This window comes from Schistocerca serialis, chromosome 7 (genome assembly GCF_023864345.2).
Source record: "Schistocerca serialis cubense isolate TAMUIC-IGC-003099 chromosome 7, iqSchSeri2.2, whole genome shotgun sequence".
NCBI lineage: Eukaryota > Metazoa > Arthropoda > Insecta > Orthoptera > Acrididae > Schistocerca > Schistocerca serialis.
The window spans coordinates 529803857-529828494 of NC_064644.1; the positions used below are offsets into that span (position 1 = coordinate 529803857).

Sequence of the window (24638 nt, forward strand, 5' to 3'; positions counted from 1 at the left end):
GGGTGGTGCATCTGCAGTGATGAGAACTCCCTTGCCCGCTACGATGAGGGCCTTCACAGACAGGCAGTACCCCCAAACACAGTCCACAAACCATTTCCTGCACCATATTCTCACACACTCATAACCCTCCCACCATTTCCAAGAAGCAGCTACAGAGGATAGCACTCCTTGTTGCCCAATATCATCCTGGACTGAAACAACTGAACCATATCCTTGCCAGGGCTTTGGTTATCTATCATCAAGACCATAAATGAGGGACAACCTAAACAAGAACCTTCTCACCTCTTCTAAAGTGGTGTTGTCTAGCCCACCCAATCTCCACAACATCCTAGTCCATCCCTGTACCACTCTCAATCACAACCTCTTGTCATAAGGATCAATTCTCTGTGGAGGCCCAGGTGCAAGATCTGCCAAATCCACCCACACAGTCCTGTCACAAATGCTACCTATCCTGTCAGACAGTGCCACCTGTGAAAGTAACTATATCATACATCAACTCTGCTACAATCACTGCACAACTCTTTATGGTGGTATGACAACCAATCCTGGGAATAAATGACCACTGCCAAACTGTCACCAAGAACAAAGTTGACTGCTACCTACCATCCCCATCACTTTTTCCTGCTGCCGGCCTCCAACCTCTCCCCCTCTTCCCACCCTATCCAACACAACCTCCATTCCACATCATGTCACCTTCCAAAATACAGTCCCAGTCCCACATTGTATCCAACCAGCATGATGTAGGGTCAAGGGTGTGTGTGCATGTGACTTTGTATTTGTACTCTATCTTGACAAAGAATTGATTCTAAAAGCTAGTAAGTTTTCTTTGTCTTTTGTGTGTATCTGTCAACAACTCAGTACCTCTGCTATTTGGTGAGTGAACTCCTTTACTTCTGAATTGTTTACATACATGCAAAAGTTTTCTGGAAAATCTGAAGCTGAAGACAAAGAATGTGTGGAGTCAATACAAAAGAACAATAAAGAAAATGAATGTGTGAGCACTGGGCAGCAGTTAAAGCTTGGTAAAAATAAATGCTTACTTCATGTGGTTCCTAGTTGGCCAAAATGAAGAAAGAAAGAGTAATAAAATAATAAAACTTTATACAATCCTTAAAACTATACAGTTTCAAGCTATCATATAGATAAAGCTTGTGAGTTTATATTGTCATTTGATAAAAAATTTATAAGTACAGTCTGCACATTTAAGTATGAGAAAGTAATACAATAATGAAATTTCACCTCGAAGGACTATGCCTTGTGGCAGGGTGAGATGACAAGGCAGGGAAGCTCAGCTTGCTGCCTTGTAAGAGGAGAGGAGAAGCAAATAAGTCTGGCGTGGAGGATGGTCAATGGAAATAAAGATGGTGATGATGACCATCAATACGGTGGAGTGGACGAAAGAGACACCCTGTGAAATCCACTATGTGTCTGGCATGAAGCAAGCAAAATGGTAAGTGTCTAATCACCAGTGGGGCAGTTGGACTACTTAAACCTAACTAACCTAAGGACATCACACACATCCATGCCCGAGGCAGGATTCAAACCTGCGGCTCTAGTGGTCGCGTGGTCCCAGACTAAAGCGCCTAGAAATGCTCGTCCACTCCAGCCGGCCCAGTTCTAAAAAACTAGATCTGTCCAAAACATCAGATAACTAAGTACCATGAGGTGCAGCAGGAAACAAATATTTAGCTCAGGTGGTAATCAATTCACTGCTATCAAGAACAGTCTGACCAGACTGTTGGATTTTGTGACATCTGGAGTGCAGAGAGAGGAAGTCTTTGAGTCCTGAGATCAACTTCATCCATACACCAAAATCTTTTTTCGGCACACTAAATATAAATGGTCTGTTATGATCAGGAAACTTGCATGAACTAGAGAAAACCATAAACAAACAAAAGATACAAATAGTGGCACTCCAAAAAACAAGACTGACTAACAAAAATTCAATGTATTTTGGGAACTACAGACTTTTTGAAAGTAAAACAGAAATAATGAATACTGAAAAACACTCCACTTTTAGGGGTCACCTTTGCAGTCAGGGGAAGAATACTCACTTCCATAACAAATGTAAAAAATGGCTCTGAGCACTATGGGACTTAACTTCTGAGGTCATCAGTCCCTTATAACTTAGAACTATTTAAACCTAACTAACCTAAGGACATCACACACATCCATGCCTGAGGCAAGATTTGAACCTGCGACCATAGCGTTCGCTCGGTTCCAGACTGTATCGCCTAGAACCACTCAGCCACTCCGACCAGCAACCAACGTAAAGCTTGTAAGCAACAGAATAAGTGCAAATAAAACACACACAATAATCAATACATAGGTCCCAATCACTGCTGAAAATAAAACTACCCATGAAGAGATATAGGAATCATGTGAAACACCAGAAGAAATAACACCTAAAACACCATAAAAAGCGATCAATTACACAGCTAAGCAAAGAAAGGGAGTACAGTTAACACCAGAAAATACCCAGCACATAAATGGACTACCCAGAATGGATAAAGACTAGTTGAACTGTCAGGGTATTCAATTTTAAAGTCATGTTTGCACCCTTGAAAAAGAAACCATCGAAACAGGTGACATGGACAGCATTGAACACACTCATCGGTTATATCCAAACTGATCATGTAGCAGTTTTTTGTTCAAACCACAGAGAAATCTAAGTCCCAAAATTTGCAAACAGACTCAGACCATTACCTGACAACAATCAAACTACATTTATAACCACATACATTCACAGAAAAGAAGACAAGTCTCCTAATTTGACTCTAACAGGATCTGAACCATCTCTTATGGAAGAACTGGAGAAAAAGTAGGCAATGAATTGGCAACAACTCAAAAACAAATTTATCAAAATAGCACAAACTAATTTCTTTGCAAAAATGGGAAAAGTACCATTGACAGAATGAGGAATGTGAATATGCAGTTCAGTCTCAACAGGATCCATGTAACAATTGGAACAGCAATGATACAGAAGACAACTACAAAACACCCCTGGCAGTGATGAAAGAGACAGCCAAATTACTCAGAAAGACAAACAGGAAACATGAACAAGATCAATGACTTGAACTTGGAGAAAGACTTCAAAATAAACAACACACAAAATTTCTATAGGAACTTCAGAACAAAGCTCACAGGATAGCAACCATGAAGTCTCTGCTTCAAGAAACAAAATGGGGCAACTGGTTAATTGCTATGAACTTGCCAGATATTTCAAACTGCTGCTTAACTGCCAGAATGAACACAAAGATTCCCACCAGAAGAACCTTTGGGCACTAATCCAAATTCATTACTACCAGATGAAGAAGAAATAGCCAGACAGGTCAGGGGACCAAAAATCAATAAAGCATCAGGGGGAAGATGGTATAATACCAGAAATCCTCAAATCAGTATGCTCAAACACCATAACAGAAATCATCAAAAATCACACAAGACATTTGGTAAACAAAACAAAAATTCTGAAGGACCGGAAAAATGCATTGATTCACACATTGCACAAGAATGGAGACAGCACAGATGTAAATAACCACAAGAGAACCTCACCTAGACTGATCAGCCAGAACATTATGACAACCTACCCAATGACCAGTATGTTCACCTGTGGCATGAATAACAGCAGTCATACATCAAGGCATGGAAGCAATGAGCCCTGGAAGGAATTGGTACATCTGCACACGCAAGTCACATAAGACCTGTAAATTCCAGAGATGGGGGTGATGAGCTCTGAGCTACATCCTATCATATTCCAAATGTGTTTGATTGAGTTCAAATCTGGTGAATTGGAGGGCCAGCACATCAATCGGTACTCATCACTGTGTTCCTTAAACTGTTCCATCATGCTCCTGGCCTTGTGACATGGAGCATCACCCTGTTGAAAAATGCCACTATTGTTGGGAAACATGATCATCATGAAGGGGTGTATGTGGTCTGCAGGCAGTGTACAATACTCCTTGACCATCACAGCACCTTACACAAGCTTCACTGGACCCATGGATACCCTCATGAATGTCCCCTTCAGCATAATGGAGCTGCTGCCAGCTTGTCTCCATCCTACTGTACAGGTGTCAAGCAGCTGCTCCCCTGGAATACAACGAATTCACGCCCACCCATCATCATGATGAAGAAGGTATCAGGATGCATCAGACTATGCAATACCCTGCCACTGCACCAATGCTCAGTGCTGATGGTCATGTACCCATTTCCATTGTAGTTGCCAGTGTCTTGGTGTTACCATTGGCACAAGCATGTGATGTTGGCTGTGGAGGCCCATCATTAGTAGAGTTCAGTGCACTGAATGTTCATATACACTCCTATTCTGCCCAGCATTAAAATATGATGTTAGTTCCACCACAGTTCACCACCTGTCATGTTTTACCAGTCTTCTCACCCTACGATGACCGGCACCTGTAATAAGAGGTTGGCCACTCAATCCCATAATGTCTGGATGAAGTTTCATCTCATGTTGAAGACACTCCCCACAGCACTCCTCGAACACCTGACAAGTTGTGCAGTTTCTGAAATGCTTGTGCCTGGCCTCCAGGCCATCACAATCTGCCCTTGGTCAGACTCAGATAGATCGTGCACCTCCCCCATTCTTCACACGAACAGTATACTCACTGATATTACGGCATTGTGCATGTGTCTGACTAGCAATCATTCCTCACCAGGTGCTGCTGCTATCCCCTGGACTGGTTTATATCAATAGTAGGTCAGTAGTCATACTGTTCTGGCTGATGGATGTATTTCAGTCACACACAAAATTCTACCTCAGTGTCTTCTTGAGAGAGCACAGGAACAATTTGTACCAAAAATTTAAAATATCAGGCTAGATTCAGACTAGGCCATTCATGTCCAGAGCAAATTTTGAACCTAAAGCTAATCCTCAGACATCAGAGAATTGGTAGCAAAAATTCAGTGTCCACATTTGTCAATTTCAAAAAAGGCTATGACTCAGTTAACTGTGAGTCACTCTTCCAAATGTTAAAAGAACAAGGTCTATACTTGAAAACACTTGCAATCTAATAAATACAAAGTTCAAGGTTACATTTACATGAGAGTTCTCAGATGCTTTCAAAATCAAAATAGGAGTAAGACGAGGATTTAGGCTGTCTCCAATACTTTTCAACTATGTTTTTGAGAAGCCGATACAAGAATGGTGTAAATCAATCACCAGAGTTGACCAGTCAACCACTAAGTAGAAGAAAGTCATCTATAAATTGCATGGTACTGGTAGATGATTCCACAAAATTAACAGTTTGCATTGTTGCAATGCACAATAATGTTCTGTAATGGAATTTACTGTAGTGTTGAACAGATTATTAAACATTTTTCTTCTAAATTACATTGTTTTCTTTATTCTCTGGTCCCATTTGAACATAATTTGTATGTATTTATATGTGAAATTGGACCATGACTCACTGATTTTGCCTTAGTCTTACATGGTTATCGCGTATATAGATCCAGGGGATTATTGTACTATATTATACATTTTGCACAAATTTCTAATTATTGCACATGAAAGAACAGAACTGAGAAATAAAATAAAATTTTGGTAGAAGTTTACTAAAGGGTGTTTTCATTTGGTATTAGAGAGGGGTGTGACAATTTAGGTGAAATCTCACCAATTTTGTGAAATATGTATTTTTATAAAATCTATCATTATGAGTACAGCTAAATTCATTTTCATAATTACATTTGCGACTTTCCTGAACGTGATCTGCACCTGAAGTCTGCATTTATGCTCCCATACCATTTATACTTTTGAATCTTCTAATATTTGCCACTGAGAAGATAACAATGGATCTATCTATGCACACTGCACTGGATGGCAAATTACTGGATGATGAAAATACAATGATGAAGAAAAAAAATTTTATCTAAAAAAATAATTTTAAGAAAATGAGCAGTAATACCATTACTGTATCCAGCACAGATCTTATCACTTCCAAAGAAGATATGGATGTTTGGTTTAATTGTCTTGAAACATTCATTAGACTCAGTTACATGAAATTCTGCATAAAGCAGTTCTTCACTTGGGTCTCCTGTTTCTGTCACACCCCAGCCTGCAACCTACAATATAATTATACAATAATTTCAGAGTCATAACAACAGGTAGTATACAGATCAACAGAGAGGTGAAACATATACAGGAACTTTGAAATATTGAAGTATAAAAATGTGAGTTATTTCAAACTGTGACACGTCAGAGATAAAGCTGCAGTTACAAGTAATTTTAAAACATGAAAAATTCCACAAGTTTATGTTGTTTTTGAATGACTTTACATAGTAATATTCCTCAATGTCTGACAATGTTATAACTATTCCATGACATTGCATCTATACATACAGCTCAAAAAATTTATGGACCAGTTGTATATCTGTAAATAGAGGCGTATTTCTACTCAGTGTGAGTAGGGAATGAAAAAATAAGCTAAAAACACCTCACAGTAAAATAAAATCAAAACAATAACCAATACAAAGGCAGCTTGTCACACATGTGAAATCAAAACCCACTACTCAATAATGCTGGACACAATGCTGCTCCAGCCTGTGCACTGCAACAAGCTTCGATACTCCATAGTATGCCATCCACAAAGTGGCCGAGGTGCTGCAGCTCACTCTTGCTTGTCCCACCCTCTGATACTATCAATACTGTAAGGTACAAAGCCTCAAGAGTAAAGCAATATTTCAGTATTGGTAAAATGAGGGCTTTATGAGCTACCTTCTTTGTGAGTGTCCTACACTTCCAATGAATCTCAGTCTGGCATAAGCCTTACTTGTGATTAGCTTTATGTTGTATTTCCATGGTAAATCACTGTGTATGCTTAATTCAAGATATTTTATGGTTGTGAGCACTTCCAAAGATTGCAATAGTGTAATAATGTGTTAAAGGCTCTACCTATCTATTTATGCGCAGTATGTTACATTTGTTTGTAGGATCTGACTGCATTTAAATCCATAGTGAAGCTCTCTCCAGTTTTAAGCAGGTTTCTAATAGGACTGTAGAATCACAACACATCATTTCCATCTACCACAACTTTGCTCAGCACATACAGGTCTGAGACATCATGTAAAAAACCCTTGAACTTTCACCATTTATGTTCAGCATTTTAATGCCTGGTGATGAAATCTTCATGCCGACAACTCAGGTAATCTCAAATCTTTTACTTCTCACACTTGCCAAGCAGAAATATCCTCCTAAATTCCTAACCGCAGCCATATACAGTGACAGTATAGTGGTCTTATGATAAGTTAGTCCCTGTTCTACATAAAGCGAATCAAAAAGTTAAGGCCTCATTGTAATCAGTAGATCTAACAGACTTCCAGCATAGGGAGTCACCCTCATGCAGCCAACATTACTTTCCAAGAGGGCTAAGGAATGCATAAAGGTTCTCAGAATCCAGGGGCCCTTGGGATGGAAAATTGCCCTTAAAAGATGGAAGAATCAGCAATGATCAATAGTATGAGGATGTAGAAGCCAGTGGAAACCACTGGATCTAAGACACTTAACCTGTATTCACAGGGCATGAGGCCAGTAACTGAGAAACTGTCTTGATGATCTCTCCACTGGATAAGATTCCAGATTAGTCCACCATTCAGATCCCGGGAAGTGAACCGCCAAACAGAAGGTAACTTTGAGTAAATGATTCAATGACTAACAAAAGGGTAGCATTCTACAAACAGAAAACGAAATTTCTGAAGTTTGAAGGTGATAGGGGAGCTAAAAAACCTAAAATGGCAAATGCAAAACCTCAATCTAGGTATAGTGAGGGTCATTGAAGTTAAATGAGAAGAAGATATGGATTTCTGATCTGACAAATATATCACAATAACAGAAGCATGGAGACGTGTAATCAGAGTAGGATTTGTTATGAATAGGGAGGTAGTTCAAAAAGTAATTACTTTGACGAACTCAGTGGTACTATTATTCTCCTCTAAATCAGTGATAAACCAATGCCAACAAAATTAATTCAGGTATACATGCCAACATCACGAGCAGAAAATGAAGGGAGACAGAGTATATTAGATCACTGAACAGCTAACTCAGTAACGTAAAGGGAGATGATAACCTAATAATCATGGGGGTGCTAGAGTATGGTAAGGAATATAAATAAATTACAAGAGAATATGGACTTGGTACAACAAATGAGAGAGGAGAATGACTCCTCAAGTTCTGCAGTAAAATTTAGCTGGTAACAGGAAATACACTATTCAAAAGTCATAAGAGGAGAAGGCATACTTAGATAAGTTCTGAAAACATGGGAAGATTTCAGCTGCATTGCATTATGGTCAGACTGATACTCTCAAATCAGATATTGGACTGTAAGGCATAACAAGATGAAGATTTAGACTCAGACCGCAATTTGTTAATTATGAAGAGTAGGCTAAAGTTTAAGAGAGTCATCAAGAAGAATCAACATGGAAAGAACTATGGTACTAAGGAATGATGATATGCATTTGAAGACTGTAGATAGTGTGATAATGTATACTATATTATGCATCTAAGTTGAAGAGTAATGGACATCTCTAAAACAGGCAACAACAGAAGTTTGACAAACAAATATGAGTACAAGTAAGATACCTTGTGCACAAAATGTGTATAAAATTAAAACAACTCACCCAGAAACACAACACTGATTAATCAAACTAAGAAACCCTGACTTAGGAAATGCCTATGATAGGAATGGAGTAGATGGTAATGGGAGGATGCATAAGACAGGTATTGTGTCTAGGTCTTTTATAGGGGTATGAGCAATGAGGCAAGGGGTTGGGAACAGGGGTGCAGTAGAGATGGACAAGAATATTGGATAAGTTGGACTGGAAGCTGTGAGAGGGTTAGAGAGGACAGTGAGGAGGATATTTCTCACCTATCAGGGCTGGAGGAGAAGTAGTCGAAACTGCAGCAAAGAATGTGATTCAGTTGTTCCACTCCTTGGTGGTACTGAGTCATGAGGAGGGTCTCTTTTATGGCCAGACTGAGGGTACTTGGGGGACAGTAATTAATGGGAGACAAGGCACAGGAGATCTGTTTTTGGAAAAGGTGGGAGGGGTAATTTTGCAATGGGAGACCCTTGGAAGACTTTGAGGTTGACTGATTTTCAATTCAGATCCAAGAACCATGAGTGGCTAGGCTGTATGCACAGGACATCTTGGCATGGAACAGGTGGCAGCTGTCAAAAAGGAGACATTGTCAGTGGTTGCTGGTTCTGATGTGGACTGAGGTACTGATGCACGCATCAGGAGTTGGAAGTTCACATCAAGGAAGCTACATTGTTGGATTGAGGAGAATCAGATGAAGCACATGGAGGAGAAGCTGCTGAGGTTCTGGAGGAACGTGGACAGGATATTTCAAAAGTAAATCTACATATACATCTATCATTACCTTTCCTTTCCTATTCCACTTGTAAATTGACCAAGGGAAAAAGGACTGCCTATATGCCTCTGCATAAACCCTAAATTCTTTTATTTTGTCTTCATGGCCCTTATTATGCCAAATGTATAGTGGCAGCTGTAGAATCCTTCTACAGTCAGATGCAAATGCAAGTTCTCTAAATTAACTCAACAATGTCTCATGAACAGAACATAGTCTTCCCTCCAGGGATTCCCATTTGAATTCACAAAACACCTTCATATCACTTGCATGATGATCGAAACTACTGGTAACAGAACTAGCAGCACACTTCTGAATTGCTTCAATATCTTTCTTTAAACCCATCTGGTTAGTTTTAGGGCACAAAAACAACTACGGTCAGAACACGAAGATAAGGAAGGAGTTAAAAATGACTACACGTTAAGCCCAATCGACAGAAGGAAAGACAGCTAGAAACAGGGTCTTGGAGAAAGGTATCCTTCTTATACAGTCATCACCTAAAACTCTTGTGTGATCCAGATTCATTGATATTTTCATGATGTGGATTCATGGCAGAGATAACCTTTGTTCTCCATAACACGAACAGCTACTGCTAAATCCACTTGACTTCATCCTTCCAAACTAAACAATCCACCTTCCTAGATGTTGATCTTTGCCTCTCAGATGGTACTATAAATACATCTGTTCACATCAAGAGCACCAACCACCAACAGTATCTCCACTATGACAGCTGTTACAATTACATTACCTAAGCCTTTATTGACTGACCTCCAGTGCCTCTCCTCTTATGACATAGCAGTCCTGTTAACCATCCCCACTACTACTGCTACTACTACTACTACTACTACTACTACCACCACCACTAAATTCCGGTCAAAAGCATTTCCTACATAATAAAAGGCAACACCATGTTATATAAATTATTCCTGCAATTACTTTGCAGTACTCTGTGTGGGCATAAAAGGTAACCAACTGTCAACTAGCATAAATGGCCACTGCCAAACTGTGTCAAGCTGCAAACTTGACCATTCAGTTGCCAAACATGCTGTGCACCACAACATTAAGGACATTCACAGCTGCAGCACTATGCAAGCAACTTGGATACTCCCTTGCAGCACAAGTTTCTTTAAACTATGTAGGTGGGAATTGTCTCTCCAGCATATCCTGTGTTCTTGGATGCCCCCTGTTCCAAACATGTGCTAAGCTGTTTCCCATTGCCTCACCTTACTTTTTCCTTCTTTCTTCTATAAATACAGCTCCTGTCCTATCCGGATTATGTATTACCTTCTCCCACCAGTCTTATTACAGCCCCCCTCCCCCTCCGTTATGCAGTCTCTCTCTCTCTCTCTCTCTCTCTCTCTCTCTCTCTCTCTCTCTCTCTCACTATTCCTTGCAAGACATCAGAACCCCTTTCATCTTGTTGTGCAGCTGCCTTTCCCAATCCTGCCTCACACTAACCTGCTATGCCCTCCTTGCTTATTGCATCGTTTCCCACCCCTTCCCCATATCCCTAACCCCAGGCAACTGATCACTCATAATCAATGTTGCTGTGGCTGGTGTAGAGTACACTTGGGTGTCTATCTGGTTGTGTGTGCGAATGAATAGCCATCCAGTTTTACATACTGTTAAAAAAAACTGAGAGTAGACACTACTGTAAATACTTGAAATTGGTAAATACATGACAAAGAATACCAGCATTGTATTAAATCACCAAAGTAAATTTCCCTTTCCCCTGTTAAGTGTAGCAATACAAATATTAGATTACAATTGTACACTCAGCTTTATTTTTCATCTATTGTTAAATATAATGATGTCTACACAAAAACTTTATTTTACAGTTTTAGTTAAGTATAATTATTTCTTCATGACATAAACCTGTAATGCTTTCCTTTGTTAACTCTCACATGTAACTACCTTTCTTTCTTTTTCATCTTCATTGTGAGTAATAGCTGTGTAAGTTGTTCATCATTTTATGTGTGTTGCTGACATTCAGTTACCACCAAACCATGGTCTAAGAATCTGATAGGTGGTTCATGGCTAAAAAATATAATTTTGCAGAATGTTAGAAAAGAGTTTCCTATGCAATATTAGTGAGGATGTGGTTCATCATAGTGATCAGAAATGAGGTAGTTGGTTTGGAATCAATCAGGTTCTCAATGGCAACAAGGCCGTGGGCACTGATACTGGTGTAGAGGCAGGTGGCATCAATAGCAATGAGCAGGGTGCCAGATGGTAAAGGGGCACAAACTGTTGAGAGTGGGTAGAGGAAAATGTTAAAGTCTTTTATATAGGAGGCCAAGTTTCGAGTAATAGGCTGAAGACGTTGGTCCAAAACAGTAGAAATCATCTCTGTGGAGCTGCAGTATCCAGGCACAGTGGGGGCACCAAATGTAATTGGGTCATATATTTTAGGAAGCATTTAAAAGGAAAGAATCCAGGAAGTGGTGGGAGTGAGAAGGGGGCAGAGATTCCGGTTAGGGGTTCTTGGATGGACCTAAGGATCTGAAAAGGAAATGAAGTTCATGCTGCACTTCTGGCATTGGGTCACTGTGCCAGGAACTGGAGACAGATATGTGTAACAGCTGGTGGAAGCCATCACCTGGTTCATAAACAACAGTTGTGGAGCCTTTATCAATAGGTAAGATTATGAAGCCAGGACCAGTTTTTAGGTGGTGGATTGCAGTTCTTTCTACAGGCGTGAAGCTAGTTTCCATGTTGAGGGATTTGGATCATGATGGTGGGGCAAGGTTTGAGCATAGGAATTCATAGAAACTTAGCACAGGATGATCTGGGCAGGGGGGATGGCGGGGTGAGGTTGTATCATAGATAGATGGAGGAGTATAATGAGTAAGGGTAGCATTCAATGTTGGTTATAGGTCAAGTCTGATTGGTAGGGTTAGTGGAGAAAAAGTGTTTCCATTGTAAGGACTGGGAGATGTAGCATGCCTCAATTTGGAAGTGAGGCAAAACATGAGGCATTTGGAAAGCTGATACTTCTTCAGGGCTGTGACTTTTGGAGGACAGGTTCATAACTGCATTACAAGTCTGTTTAGGCTCTGGCTTATGTAGGATTTGGGAGGAAATTTTAGATAATGTGGCAGATTAGTATGTCTGAAAGTAGGTCCATAGTTTTGCTGCCCATGAGTACTAAGTTTCCCAACATCTGATTGACTCCAAGCTCACAACCTTCTTCCTGGTCCTGCTCACCATGATCAGCTATATACTCATCCACAATTACTTCTCTTTTGACAGTAGCATTTATACACAAATCCATCATACAACCATTGGTACCCACGTGACACTATTCCATGGCAACCTATTCATGGGCCATCTAGAGGAATCCTTACCAACCAGCACTGGGAATACTGCCATTTCAACAGCTGATACCCATTCCACACCAAGATGCACCTTCCATGCAGCCTAGTCATCCATGGTTGTTGCATCAGCACTGACAAGCAGTCAATTTCAAAATATGTCGAGGATCTCACTGGAGCCTTCACAGACTAATGTTACCCACCCCATCTTGTACAGAAACAGATCTCCCACACCTTGTGTTTTCCCAAGCTTCTATCATCCCTCACATATGCATTAATCAGCCACAAACAGGTGCACCGTCATGACTCACTACCACCTAGGACTGGAGCAACTGCATCACATTCCCTACCAGGATTTCAGCTATCTATCACTTTGCCTTGAAATTAGAAAAAAATCTCCTCCACACCTTCCACATTGGTATTCCACAGGCAACACAAAGTTTGCAATAACCTTGTCTGTCCCTATTGCATTCCCAGTGCCAGCCTCCTGCTCCAAGGCTCATATCCCTGAGAAAAACCTGGATACATCCCACACATATCCAACTACTACCAACTCTGGCAAGGGCACCACTAGCCCACCAAATCATCAATCAAGCTGCATGGCAGGATGTGCTCAACATTAGTGACTGATTTACATGCCATGTCATCTGGATTTTCCACACCGATAAGAGCCTTTTTGAACCACATGGGTGTGCACTCTCCTTGTGATATATCCCTTATTTCTATAAGCACCATGTCCATCAACCTTGCTAGTCCCTCCATCTGCCTATTCTCTTCCCTACTGCCTTTCCAGCCCTCCATCCTTTCCCCACAACATCTCTGCATGAAACCACAGACCGCATACAGGATATCCCCGACCTCTACACTGCTAACTCTGCCCATACATGTTCTGTACCTCCACTGCCCATCCCAACTGAGATAGCTACTTGCCCTAGCGGGGCAGTGGTACCTCGAGATGACAGTGGCTATGTGTGTATGTGAATGTGGATTATATCTGCGTGTGTGTGTGTGTGTGTGTGTGTGTGTGAGAGAGAGAGAGAGAGAGAGAGAGAGAGAGAGAGAGAGAGAGAGAGAGAGAGTCTGCCTGCCTCATGAAGGATTTTGTCCAAGAGCTAAAGTCACTATTGAATGAGCCTTTCCACAGTTCAGAACCTCCTGTATGTGCAGAGTAGCAGCCTATCATAATACTGACACTATTATTTCATCCCAGATTTTCCATTGTTGGATTTTATCCAGTTATCAACACAACTTCTAATTATGCTTCCTTCTCTATGTTGCACAGTAGTTAATTTGAATTACTTTGATAGGTGTGATTTGTTTACCAACTTTTCTGCATGTGTCACTAATACAGAAGTATTACAAAGGCATGATGCCAAGTTCCCATAAACAAGATACTGTTGTGACTCTTCAAGCTTTCCCTGTGGATGTATTGTAAATAGTCTTCATGGGTTTTCTGCCAGATCACATTGTGCAAATTCCACAATATTTCCTCAGAGCAACTGTCCAACATCATTAGGTGGTTCAATCTGGCTGGTGGCTAGATACGTCTGAGAGTATCCGCACGCTGATACCCCATTTCTAGAAGATGCACACGAAGAATGCGCAGCCACGGAAATCGCGCATGTGTAATGATTTGCCATATTCAAACTCCCTCTGCCGAAAATCGCAGAGTGGCTCTCTCATGCATGCACTGTATGCTGCATTTGTCAGCAGTGCAGCCAGCTGTTACACACCAATGGCCGTACTAGGCCAGTGTTATGATGGACCGGTTATCGAAGAATCTTGATTTTTTGGATGTGATTTAATAGCAGCCAACGCAGGGTTCCAGACTGCTCAGTTGAAATTACGTATCCTTGTTGATGAGATTATCGGCTGTACAGATATCTATTGCTCCCTTAATGAAGCAATCGCAGAAAGATGACGCTGGGAATAAAACTTGCATCTTTTCATAAATCATACGATGTCATGTGTTCCAGCAGTATTTGCAATTGCCAACTTTTCCAGTTGACAAAGGCGTGTATGACACTGACATTTGTCGCAGCATTCTTGTACTGTGTGGCATGTCTGGCCTATGTACGCTGCCCCACACTTACAAGGAATCTTGTACACACCACATTTCCTCAGGCCAAGGTCATCCTTAACTGAACCCAACAGGTTTCTCAGTTTTGCAGATGGTTGAAAAACACACTTAATTCCATATCTTCCAAGGACTCTTCTGATTCTTGACGACATGGCACCAAAATATGGCAAAAAGGCCAAAGTGGTGGGTGTCTTCATATCTTCATTCGGCTCCATAGATTGAACTTGCCTGGGCCTGAATGCATTACCTATCTATCTCTCAGAATTACAGTTTTGTCAGAACACTGTCTTCAAATGTTGTATTTCACTCAACAGGCTCTCAGCATCAGATACCACATGTGTGCTCTATGAACTAACGTACATAATGCACTACCATATTGTGCAGGATGATGGCAGCTTGTGGCCTGCAAACGTGGAGGGGATGGTGAAGAATGTATGTGAGTTTGACAAGTTACGTTGCAAGAGAGGTAGATTGTTAAGCAACTTTGCATTTTTACTGAGATGCCGCAAAAAACAAACCATCCCTACATTTGCTAAATTTAAACATTGTATAAATTCTGCAGCTGCCATTAGAATTAAATGAGGTGCGAGTGCAGCGCTTGTAAGAGAAAGGGTGCGCTATATGTGTCAGGAATTGTGCTCGGTGCCCAGACAATTACTACCACTCCATCTGAAGATTTCAGCAAACTGGGTGGACAGTGCCACTTGTGCACTGGCTGACTGGACTGAACGACAAGCTAAGGTTCATCAAATGACTAAATACAATCGACTCGAAGCCTGAATGCAAGGAGACTTGGCAAGAAGACGTAGTGTTTAATCTCACGGAGAAGACTTTGGACGACGCTGCAGTTTCGGGTCTAGAGAAGGGTCTGCATTTTGCACCTACACCAGGGACCATTCCCATCTGAGATGTGATTAGTGGAATACAGCAGGCTGTTTCAGAACTTCCTCAGGATGCTGCTGTAGAGATTAGGCACGACACATGGCGTATCTTGACTCAAGCTTCATCTAAGAGCTCCTACTTTAACATCACCTCAGCTAAAAGAAATGCTCTATGAGAATTGAGAGAAGACCAAGACACCATCATCTTACCTGCTGACAAAGGAAATGCTACTGTACTTCCCTCACACACAGAATATAACAGCAAGATATACAAACTGCTCAACAATCCTGCATATAGTAAATTAAAAAGCGATCCGATGGGTAGGATCCATAGAAAAACTGTGGAACTCATCAGGAAGAGCTCAATTCCAGCGAAAGTCACTAAGGGTTTGCGTCAACAGGCTGCGGTTCCTCCTAAACTCTGCGGCCTAGTCAAGATCCATAAGAATGGCGTAACTCTCCGTTCCATTGTAAGTAACATAGGAGCACCGACTCATTTTGTTGCCAAATACCTTACATCACTATTGGGACCTCTCATAGACAAGTGCGACCATCACATTCGAAACTCTGAAGATTTCATAGGTAGCCTGAAAACTCTTAGATTGTGATCATCGGATCTGTAAGTAAGTTTCAGTGTTGTGTCTTTATTTACAAAGGTGCCCTTGCAGGACTCTTTGGAGCTCATTAGCAACAAGTTTGAGGAGTACATAGTAGCATTATTTAAACACGTGCTTACTTCAACATACATCTTATTTCATGACGAATATTTTGAATAAGTGGACGGTGTTGCCATGGGAAGCCTTCTGTCTCCTGTGGTGGCCAATTATTTTATGGAGGACTTTGAAGAAAAATCACTGCAGCCAGCCACTCTCAAACCCTCTTGTTTTCTGTGATATGTGGATGATACATTTGTGGTGTGGCCAAATGGACTTGATACTCTACCTACATTTCTTCAGCATCTGAATTCGCTCCATCCAAATATAAACTTCACAATGGAAGTGGAAAAAGATGGTACTTTACCTTTTTTTGATGTCTTGGTATGAAGGAAAGCAGATGGAACCTTGGGACACAGCATTCACCGCAAGCCAACACATACAGATCTGTATCTACAGGCCACAAGCTGCCATCATCCTTCACAATGCGGAAATGCATTATGTACATTAGTTCATAGAGCACATGTGGTATCTAATCCTGGGAGCCTGTTGAGTGAAATACAACGTCTGAAGACAGTGTTCTGACAAAATGGACATCCTGAGAGACAGATAGGTAATGCATTCAGGCCCAGGTGAGTTCAATCTATGGAGCAGAATGAAGATATGAAGACATCCACCACTTTGGCCTTTTTGCCATATTTTGGTGCCATCTCATCAAGAATCTGAAGAGGCCTTGGAAGATATGGAATTAAGTGTGTTTTTCAACCATCTGCAAAACTGAGAAACCTGTTGGGTTCGGTTAAGGATGACCTTGGCCTGAGGAAATGTGGTGTGCACAAGATTCCTTGTCAGTGTGGAGCAGCGTATATAGGCCAGACATGCCGCACAGTACAAGAACATTGCAATGAACATCAGCGTCATACATGCCTTCGTCAACTGGAAAAGACAGCAATTGTGGAACACTACCTGAATACAGGACATCATATGATTTATGAAAAGATGCAAGTTTTATCCCCAGCGTCACCTTTCTGGGATTGCGTCATTAAGGAAGCATTAGATATCCGTACAGCCGATAATCTCATCAACAAGGATATGGGATTTCAACTGAGCACAGCCTGGAACCCTGCGTTGGCTGCTATTAAATCACGATGCGAAAATCAAGATTCTTCTATAACAGGCCCGTCACAACACTGGACTAGTATGGCCATCGGTGAGTAACATCTGACTGCACTGTTGAGAAACACAGCATACAGTGCATGTGCGGGAGAGGGAGTTTGAATATGGCAAATCATTACACATGCGCGATTTCCGTGGCTGCGCATTCTTCGTGTGCATCTTCTAGAAACGGGGCATCAACGTGTGGATACTGTCAGTCATACCTAGCCACCAGCTAGGTTGAACCACGTAAAGATGTTGGACAGTTGCTCTGAGGAAATATTGTGGAATTTGCACAATGTTATCCAGTGGCAAACCCATGAAGACTATTTACAAGATGCCATTATACATCTACTAATCTGCGCTGTTAGGCCAGCCAAATAAACTGATATTGCCATGAGGTAAGAATAAATACATGGCAAATCCTTTATTTCTCTATCTGATGACTGAAAAATATGCAACTCATAGTAAGACATCACCAGCTGTTTTCTTACTGGATTCAACGTACATGTCCTTTATCACCTGGTCCAACATAGTAAACATCATCCCAGTCCACACACACAGGACTAATCATTTCTGTAAGCTGAAATGGGAAGTCCACTGTCAGTACTGCTATGTCATCACGAAATGCCGTTGCTGACCCCTGGAAACTTTGAGGGATATCAATGGCCCTTACCTGCAAATTTCAGAAACAAATATTATTTCAGTTCATGTGAATACTACCTAAAAATTTCTCTTCTGTCTGCAAATAAGATGTTCATTAACTTTTAACATTACCATGAATACCAAAACCTAGAAGCATATGATTCTAAAGATATATAAGTACAAATATGTACATAAATGTTATCAAATATGGCACATAGTGAATACTCATTTTATTTTATTCTTATTGAACTTTTCTGCACACACCATTATCCTACTAAAGATCTGACAATTAAAAACATTTTAGCAAGATAACAGACAGTGCACAACAGATGAAAGGGACCATAACTCATGTTAACTGGCAACAAATCTAATTTCACACCTCAACAAAAGTTTGGAATATCATAGAATTTAATACAATGACTTCTTATAGTACACCCATCAAGGTTTGTACAATATCTTATTGACAAAATAAACATAATTCCTTCCAAAAACAAGAACACTTTTTGTTAGTTACAAAAATCATTGCAAAACAAAGCAGTCTCTCTCCTAAGTGTACACCTTGGAAACAAAAACAGTGATGATTATTAACAGTCTGTAGTAGCATGTATTGCCTCCTGACATACAGACGAGTTCTTCCACTCTCCAAGGTATGCTCTGGATAACAGCATCGAGTTTATCTTGGGGTATGTGGTCCCAGTGGCAGCTTCACTGAGGTCCTGAAGATTGTCAGGTGGATTCGGATGCTGTGCAATGGCCACCTTCAACCCCTATGCATGTTCAATTGCATTCACGTCTGGAGACGGCATTGGCCAATGCATTTGGTTGACATTGCATCTTTGAAGTAACCGAGACACTGCTAGAGTATGGTGCAGTCTCGCATTATCATCAACTAGGACGAAGCTATCACTGACTTCACATCTGTGGGGCCTTACAATTTATTTATTTATTTATTTATTTATTCTTTGCCCATGGACTCCAGCTGAAATTCCAGCTGAGAGTATTGGGTGTGTCATACAATAGCCTATTAACATCAAACTTGATTTCAATATATATATAAATGAAACAAATGATTAAACAGAAATAGTCCATAATCATACAAAGGTTTTACATGTTTCACATTATACGTACACATAAATAAAAAAAACATACAGAAATGATAATTTTTACAGGTTATTTCAGTAATGATATATTTAAACACCATCTTAGTATTCACTCAAACTGTATATACATTTCTCTGTGAGATATAGTTTCAAATGATTTTTAAAACATTTTAGATCTGTTTCTTTTTTAATGATTTTGGGGAGTTTATTAAAGAACCTTTTGCCTGCTTCTTCTGGGGCAGTCATAGTCAGTTTTACGAGGGCCGTTCAGAAAGTAACCTCCGGTTGATTTAAAAAAATACACCAAGTTAAATAAAAATATTTTAATATGTACATCTTACAACTACATCTTTGCACTATTTTTCTACATAGTCTCCATAGCGATTGAGGCACTTATCGTATCTCTTCACAAGCTTTGAAATTCCTTCTGCATAAAAATCACCCGCTTGTGCCTGGAGCCAGCCTGTGACCGCATCTTTGAACTCTTCGTCGTCATCAAACCGCTGTGACCCGAGCCATTTCTTCAAATGCATGAAGAGGTGATAATCACTTGGCGCCAGGTCTGGGCTGTAAGGTGGATGGTTGATAACGTCCCACTTGAAGGACTCAAGAAGGGCCGTTGTTCAGCGAGCAGAGTGAGGACGGGCGTTATCGTGCAAAAAAACGATACCGGAAGTCAGCATACCACGGCTTTTGTTCTGTATAGCCCGTCGTAACTTTTTTATTGTTTCACAGTACACGTCTTGATTAATGGTCGTACCACGTTCCATGAATTCAACCAACAACACCCCTTTGGCATCCCAAAACACCGTTGCCATCAGTTTTCTGGCAGAAAAATCTTGCGAGGCTTTTCTTGGTTTGGTAGGAGAATTTGAATGTGCCCACATCTTTGATTGTTCTTTTGTCTCAGGGTTCACGTACTTAATCCAGGTTTCGTCACCGGTCACGATTCTGTTTAACAATGGTTCTCCTTCGTCCTCATAACGTGACAGAAAGTCTAATGCAGAGGCCATTCTTTGAGTTTTGTGGTGGTCGGTAAGAATTTTGGGCACCCATCGTGCACAGAACTTACGGTAACCCAATCTTGCTGTCACTATCTCGTACCAGAGAGTCTTAGAAATCTGTGGAAAACCAGTAGACAACTCTGACATTGAGAAACGTCGATTTTCACGAACTTTTGCATCAACTGTCTGAACGAGTTCGTCAGTCAGCAATGATGGTCTACCACTCCTCTCTTCATCATGAACGTTTTCTCGTCCACTTTTAAATAAACGTACCCGTTCACGGACAACTCCTTCACTCATGACTCTTGGTCCGTACACGGCACAAAGCTCACGATGAATAGCTGCTGCTGCTGTAAAAAACCTTATGACAGCACGCACTTCACATTTGGCGGGGTTTTCTATTGCAGCACACATTTCAAACTGCCACAAAAACTAAACTAGCGCAGGTACGACGTTCATTCGACCACGTCTTGATGCCGACTGACCTGTTGAGTGCGTGAACGCACAGATGGCGTCGCTACTCCCCCCACAACCCGCACTGTGACCAATCGGAGGTTACTTTCTGAACCGCCCTCGTAGATTTCTGTTTATCATGTAGTAATTTTCATTTCCTCTTGTACCGTGTTTGTGTACATCTTTATTTAGGAGGTGTTTATCACTTGACCTTACCACCATTATACTTTGGTATATATACAGTGAATATACTGTCATTATATTATAGTGTACAAAAGCTTGCCTACAGGTCTGTCTTGGTGGTATTTTTGCAATGCATCTCACTGCCCTTTTCTGAATTGTGAATATTCTCTTTAGGTAGCCAGCTTGTGTATTTCCCCATATATGAACTGAATAAGACAAACGTGGGAAGACAAGTCCATAATACATTGATCTGAGGACTTTATCACCCACAGTCTTAGCTGTTTTATGCATGATGAAGATCTGTTTGTTTATCTTTTTACACAGTGCATCTATGTGCTCCCCGCATGCCAAATGTTTGTCTATTATAGTTCCTAGAAAATTTGTGCTGGTTACTTCTTTAATAGTCTTTCCATTTATATTAACATTTATATTATAAGTTTCACTATGCTTGGTCTGAAATACTACATTCATTGTTTTAGACTGATTCATAAACAGGTTGTTTTGTGTTAAATATTTATTTGCATTTTCAATAGTCAGGAGAGCTTCCTTCTCAAGCTCCTCCTTTGTGTCAGCTGTGCAAATGATTGTTGTGTCATCAGCATACATTGTAAGTTTCTGATTTATATAGCTAGGGAAGTCATTTACGTAGAGTATAAATAGTATTGGCCCAAGCACAGACCCTTGCGGCACACCGTGTTTAACTGTTTGTAATTCTGATATGTAGTTTGTTATATTTCCCCCACTAGTATGTCTGATTTCTGTGCATTGTTTCCTATTTGTAATGTATGATTTAAGTATGTCATAGCATTTTCCTCTAATTCCATACTGATATAATTTCATCATTAATTTTGAGTGGTTCACACAATCAAATGCCTTAGATAGGTCCATAAAAATCCCACAAGTCTTTTGTTGCCTGTGAAGTAAATTAAGAATGTGCTCAATTATATCTGTTGATGCTGTTTTTGTTGACTTCCCTTCTCTGAAACCATGTTGTGATGAATGCAGTATACTGTACTTTGTTATAAAACTTACAATTCTATTCTTTATTATAATTTCATAGATTTTAGCAAATGTTGAGATCAATGATATTGGCCTGTAATTTCCTAATTCATCCCTGTTCCCTTTCTTAAATATTGGCTTCACTTTACTTACTTTCAGTGAATCTGGAAATATACCTTCTTCTATCGCAGCATTCAGCAAGTGTGTCAATGGTTTTAATATACATTCTCTGCATTCATTTATGAGATGTGATGTGACACCATCCAAGCAAGAAGAATGTTTAATTTTAAGTTGTTTTATTAGGTTTGACACTTCTGCATCTGTTGTAGGTATGAAAACCATAGTATGATTTGTATGTGGGGGGTTTAACAATTTACTTACTGCATTTGTTTTATTTTGACTTATTAATTCGTCTGCTACAGTAATATAATATCTGTTAAAAGTATTGGCTACTTCTAGAGGGTTTGCGTTGCTTTTCCCACTCATCAGTGGACAAATGTCCTCTGCCCGATTTGTTACTTTTCCTCTCTCTCCATTAATGAACGACCATAAACCTTTTGAGTAGTTCTTTCCCTTATCTATAGACATCCTGATGAATGATGCTTTAGTTTTTCTGATAAAACTACAGTACTCTTTCTTTTTTATTTTATACAGTGTGTTGTAGGCCTCATTATTTTTTTGTTTGGAGAGGTCATAATACACTCTCAGATTATTTCTGGCATGGATTACTTCTCCAGTCACCCAGCTTTTCTTTTTTTGTTGCTGTTTGACAAGCCTTTTACTAACAGGACATGTAACATCATAATAATAATTGAATAAAGAATAAAACTGGTTCCATTTGGTGTTTGCATCTTTAGCTGCATATATTGTTTCCCAGTTTTCTGCCTCTAACATCTTTTTTAGCAGATTTATGTTATGTGGGTAGTTCTGTCTTCTCATCTCCCATATCTTCTGCACTGAATCACTAGTCTTTATATTTATGTCTATCATGATTGCAAAATGGTCTGCTAATGTGGAGTTTATTACCTGTGTGTCACAATAGCATGTAGGAATATTTGTTATTACATGATCAATAATAGTTCCACTATGCTTTGTTACTCTGGTTGGTTTATCTATTTTTATTTTTAGATTGTATATGCACAATAAGTCCAGTAGGGTCTTAGTATTGTCTGTATTTTTACTCGTGTCTATGTTCAGATCTCCTATAATGATCAAATAAGCATATGTTTTTGAGAGGTGTTGGATTATATCTTCCAGCTGTTCAAAGAAGGTTTTAATTATACCATTTGGTGATCGATACAAACCTAATACACAACATAAATTCCCAGCAATTTTAGTTTCCAGTGCTGTAGCTTCAAAGCTCAATTCTATTGCATATTTTGTTATATTTATGGCTTTAGTTGATTTGTAGTTAGAAAAAATGGCAACCCCACCACCTTTATAGGAAGTTCTGCAAAAACTGGCTACTTTCACATAATTCTTCAAGTTGTACATTCCTATGTGATTTTCTTTTAGCCCATGTTCTGTAACTACTAGAATGTTTGGCATATACTCCTGTAATATTACCTCTAGTTCCTCTGTTTTATTGTTTATGTATTGAACATTTTGGTGAAGTATTCTAACAGTTGGCTTTAAATGTAATAGTTCCCCGTTCTGTAATATACTAAGCACTTCACTTGCTCCCTTTGCTTCTGGTACTATGCAGTGATTTTTTTCAGTTTGTGTCATTTAATCTGGATCGTATCTTTGTCCGGTGTTTATATTCCTCTCACTATTGTCACACTGGTATTTAAGATGGACAGTTTTACTTACATCTTTTTCCATGTTCTCTTTCTGCTTACTCGGTACCATAAAAAATCCTCACTTAGTGTAGCAGGTGTCCTAGTTCTCGGGCATCTGTCTTGATTGGAAGCTGCTTCTGCTGTTGATCTCCCAGGCCTCAGGCACCTCTTCTGTGTGGTTGCTGTTGCAGGTGGCTCCTGTGCTCCCCGACTTGGTGACTGCCCTTCTTTGTTAGCTGCTGCGGCTAATGACCTTTGTATGTTTTCCTCACATGCATTTTCATTGCCTTGAGGTAGTATTTGGGGTCTTCTGTTCTGGATGCTGTTGCTGATGACGACAGCTCTGCTGATGATTGTGGTGATTCTGCTACTATTGGTTTATCTGACACTGCTGCTGAGAATATCTGAGCCTTTGCTGCTGCTACTGGTGTTTGTTGTAGCTCTACTGCAGATAATGATGGTTCCACTGTTACAGACAACTCTTGTTTTGGCGGAATTGGGATTGGAGACACTTCCATTACAGATGACTCATTAATGAATTTAAGTATTTCGGCACTAATAATCTTTTTCCCTTTTACGTTCATGTGGAGACCATGTCTTGTGAAGTGCTCTCTTTGAACACTGTTTATCTCTACGAAAGTCGTATTCTGGAAACCTCTACATATTTTCTCAAATAGCCTGTTTGCTGTAACAATCTCGATGTTTACGCACGAGTTTTCCATCAGATCATGCCTCCTGGGGATACTAACAATGTAGAAATGCACTCGAGGCATCCTTTTGATTGTTTCCTTTAGGATTCTCGTTGCACGCCAAGTTTCATTACAGTAAACATCATTTACGCCTCCTATTATGATGCAGCTGTTACCGGTCGTTAATATGTTGTCACTGTTTTTCAGACTTTCGCGTAATGGCGCGCCTGGTTTGATGATGCCTGTTACATTAAGGTCTGGGTGATTTCTTCTCATAATTTCCGTAACTCCTCTCCCATGATTATCTGCAAAAATATATGTC

General features: G+C 40.1%; 1 protein-coding gene across 1 annotated transcript in view; it reads right to left on the reverse strand.

The window, feature by feature from the left end:
• Positions 1–24638, reverse strand: part of LOC126413210 (mannan-binding lectin serine protease 2-like) — a 165086-nt gene that overhangs the window by 49912 nt on the left and 90536 nt on the right. The window contains exons 3-4 of the mRNA XM_050083107.1: positions 17971–18138; positions 5922–6078 (exon numbers count right to left, since the gene is read on the reverse strand). Of these exons, the coding sequence (XP_049939064.1) occupies positions 5922–6078; positions 17971–18036 (223 nt within the window). The 5' untranslated portion in view covers positions 18037–18138. The remainder of the gene's footprint in view (positions 1–5921; positions 6079–17970; positions 18139–24638) is intronic.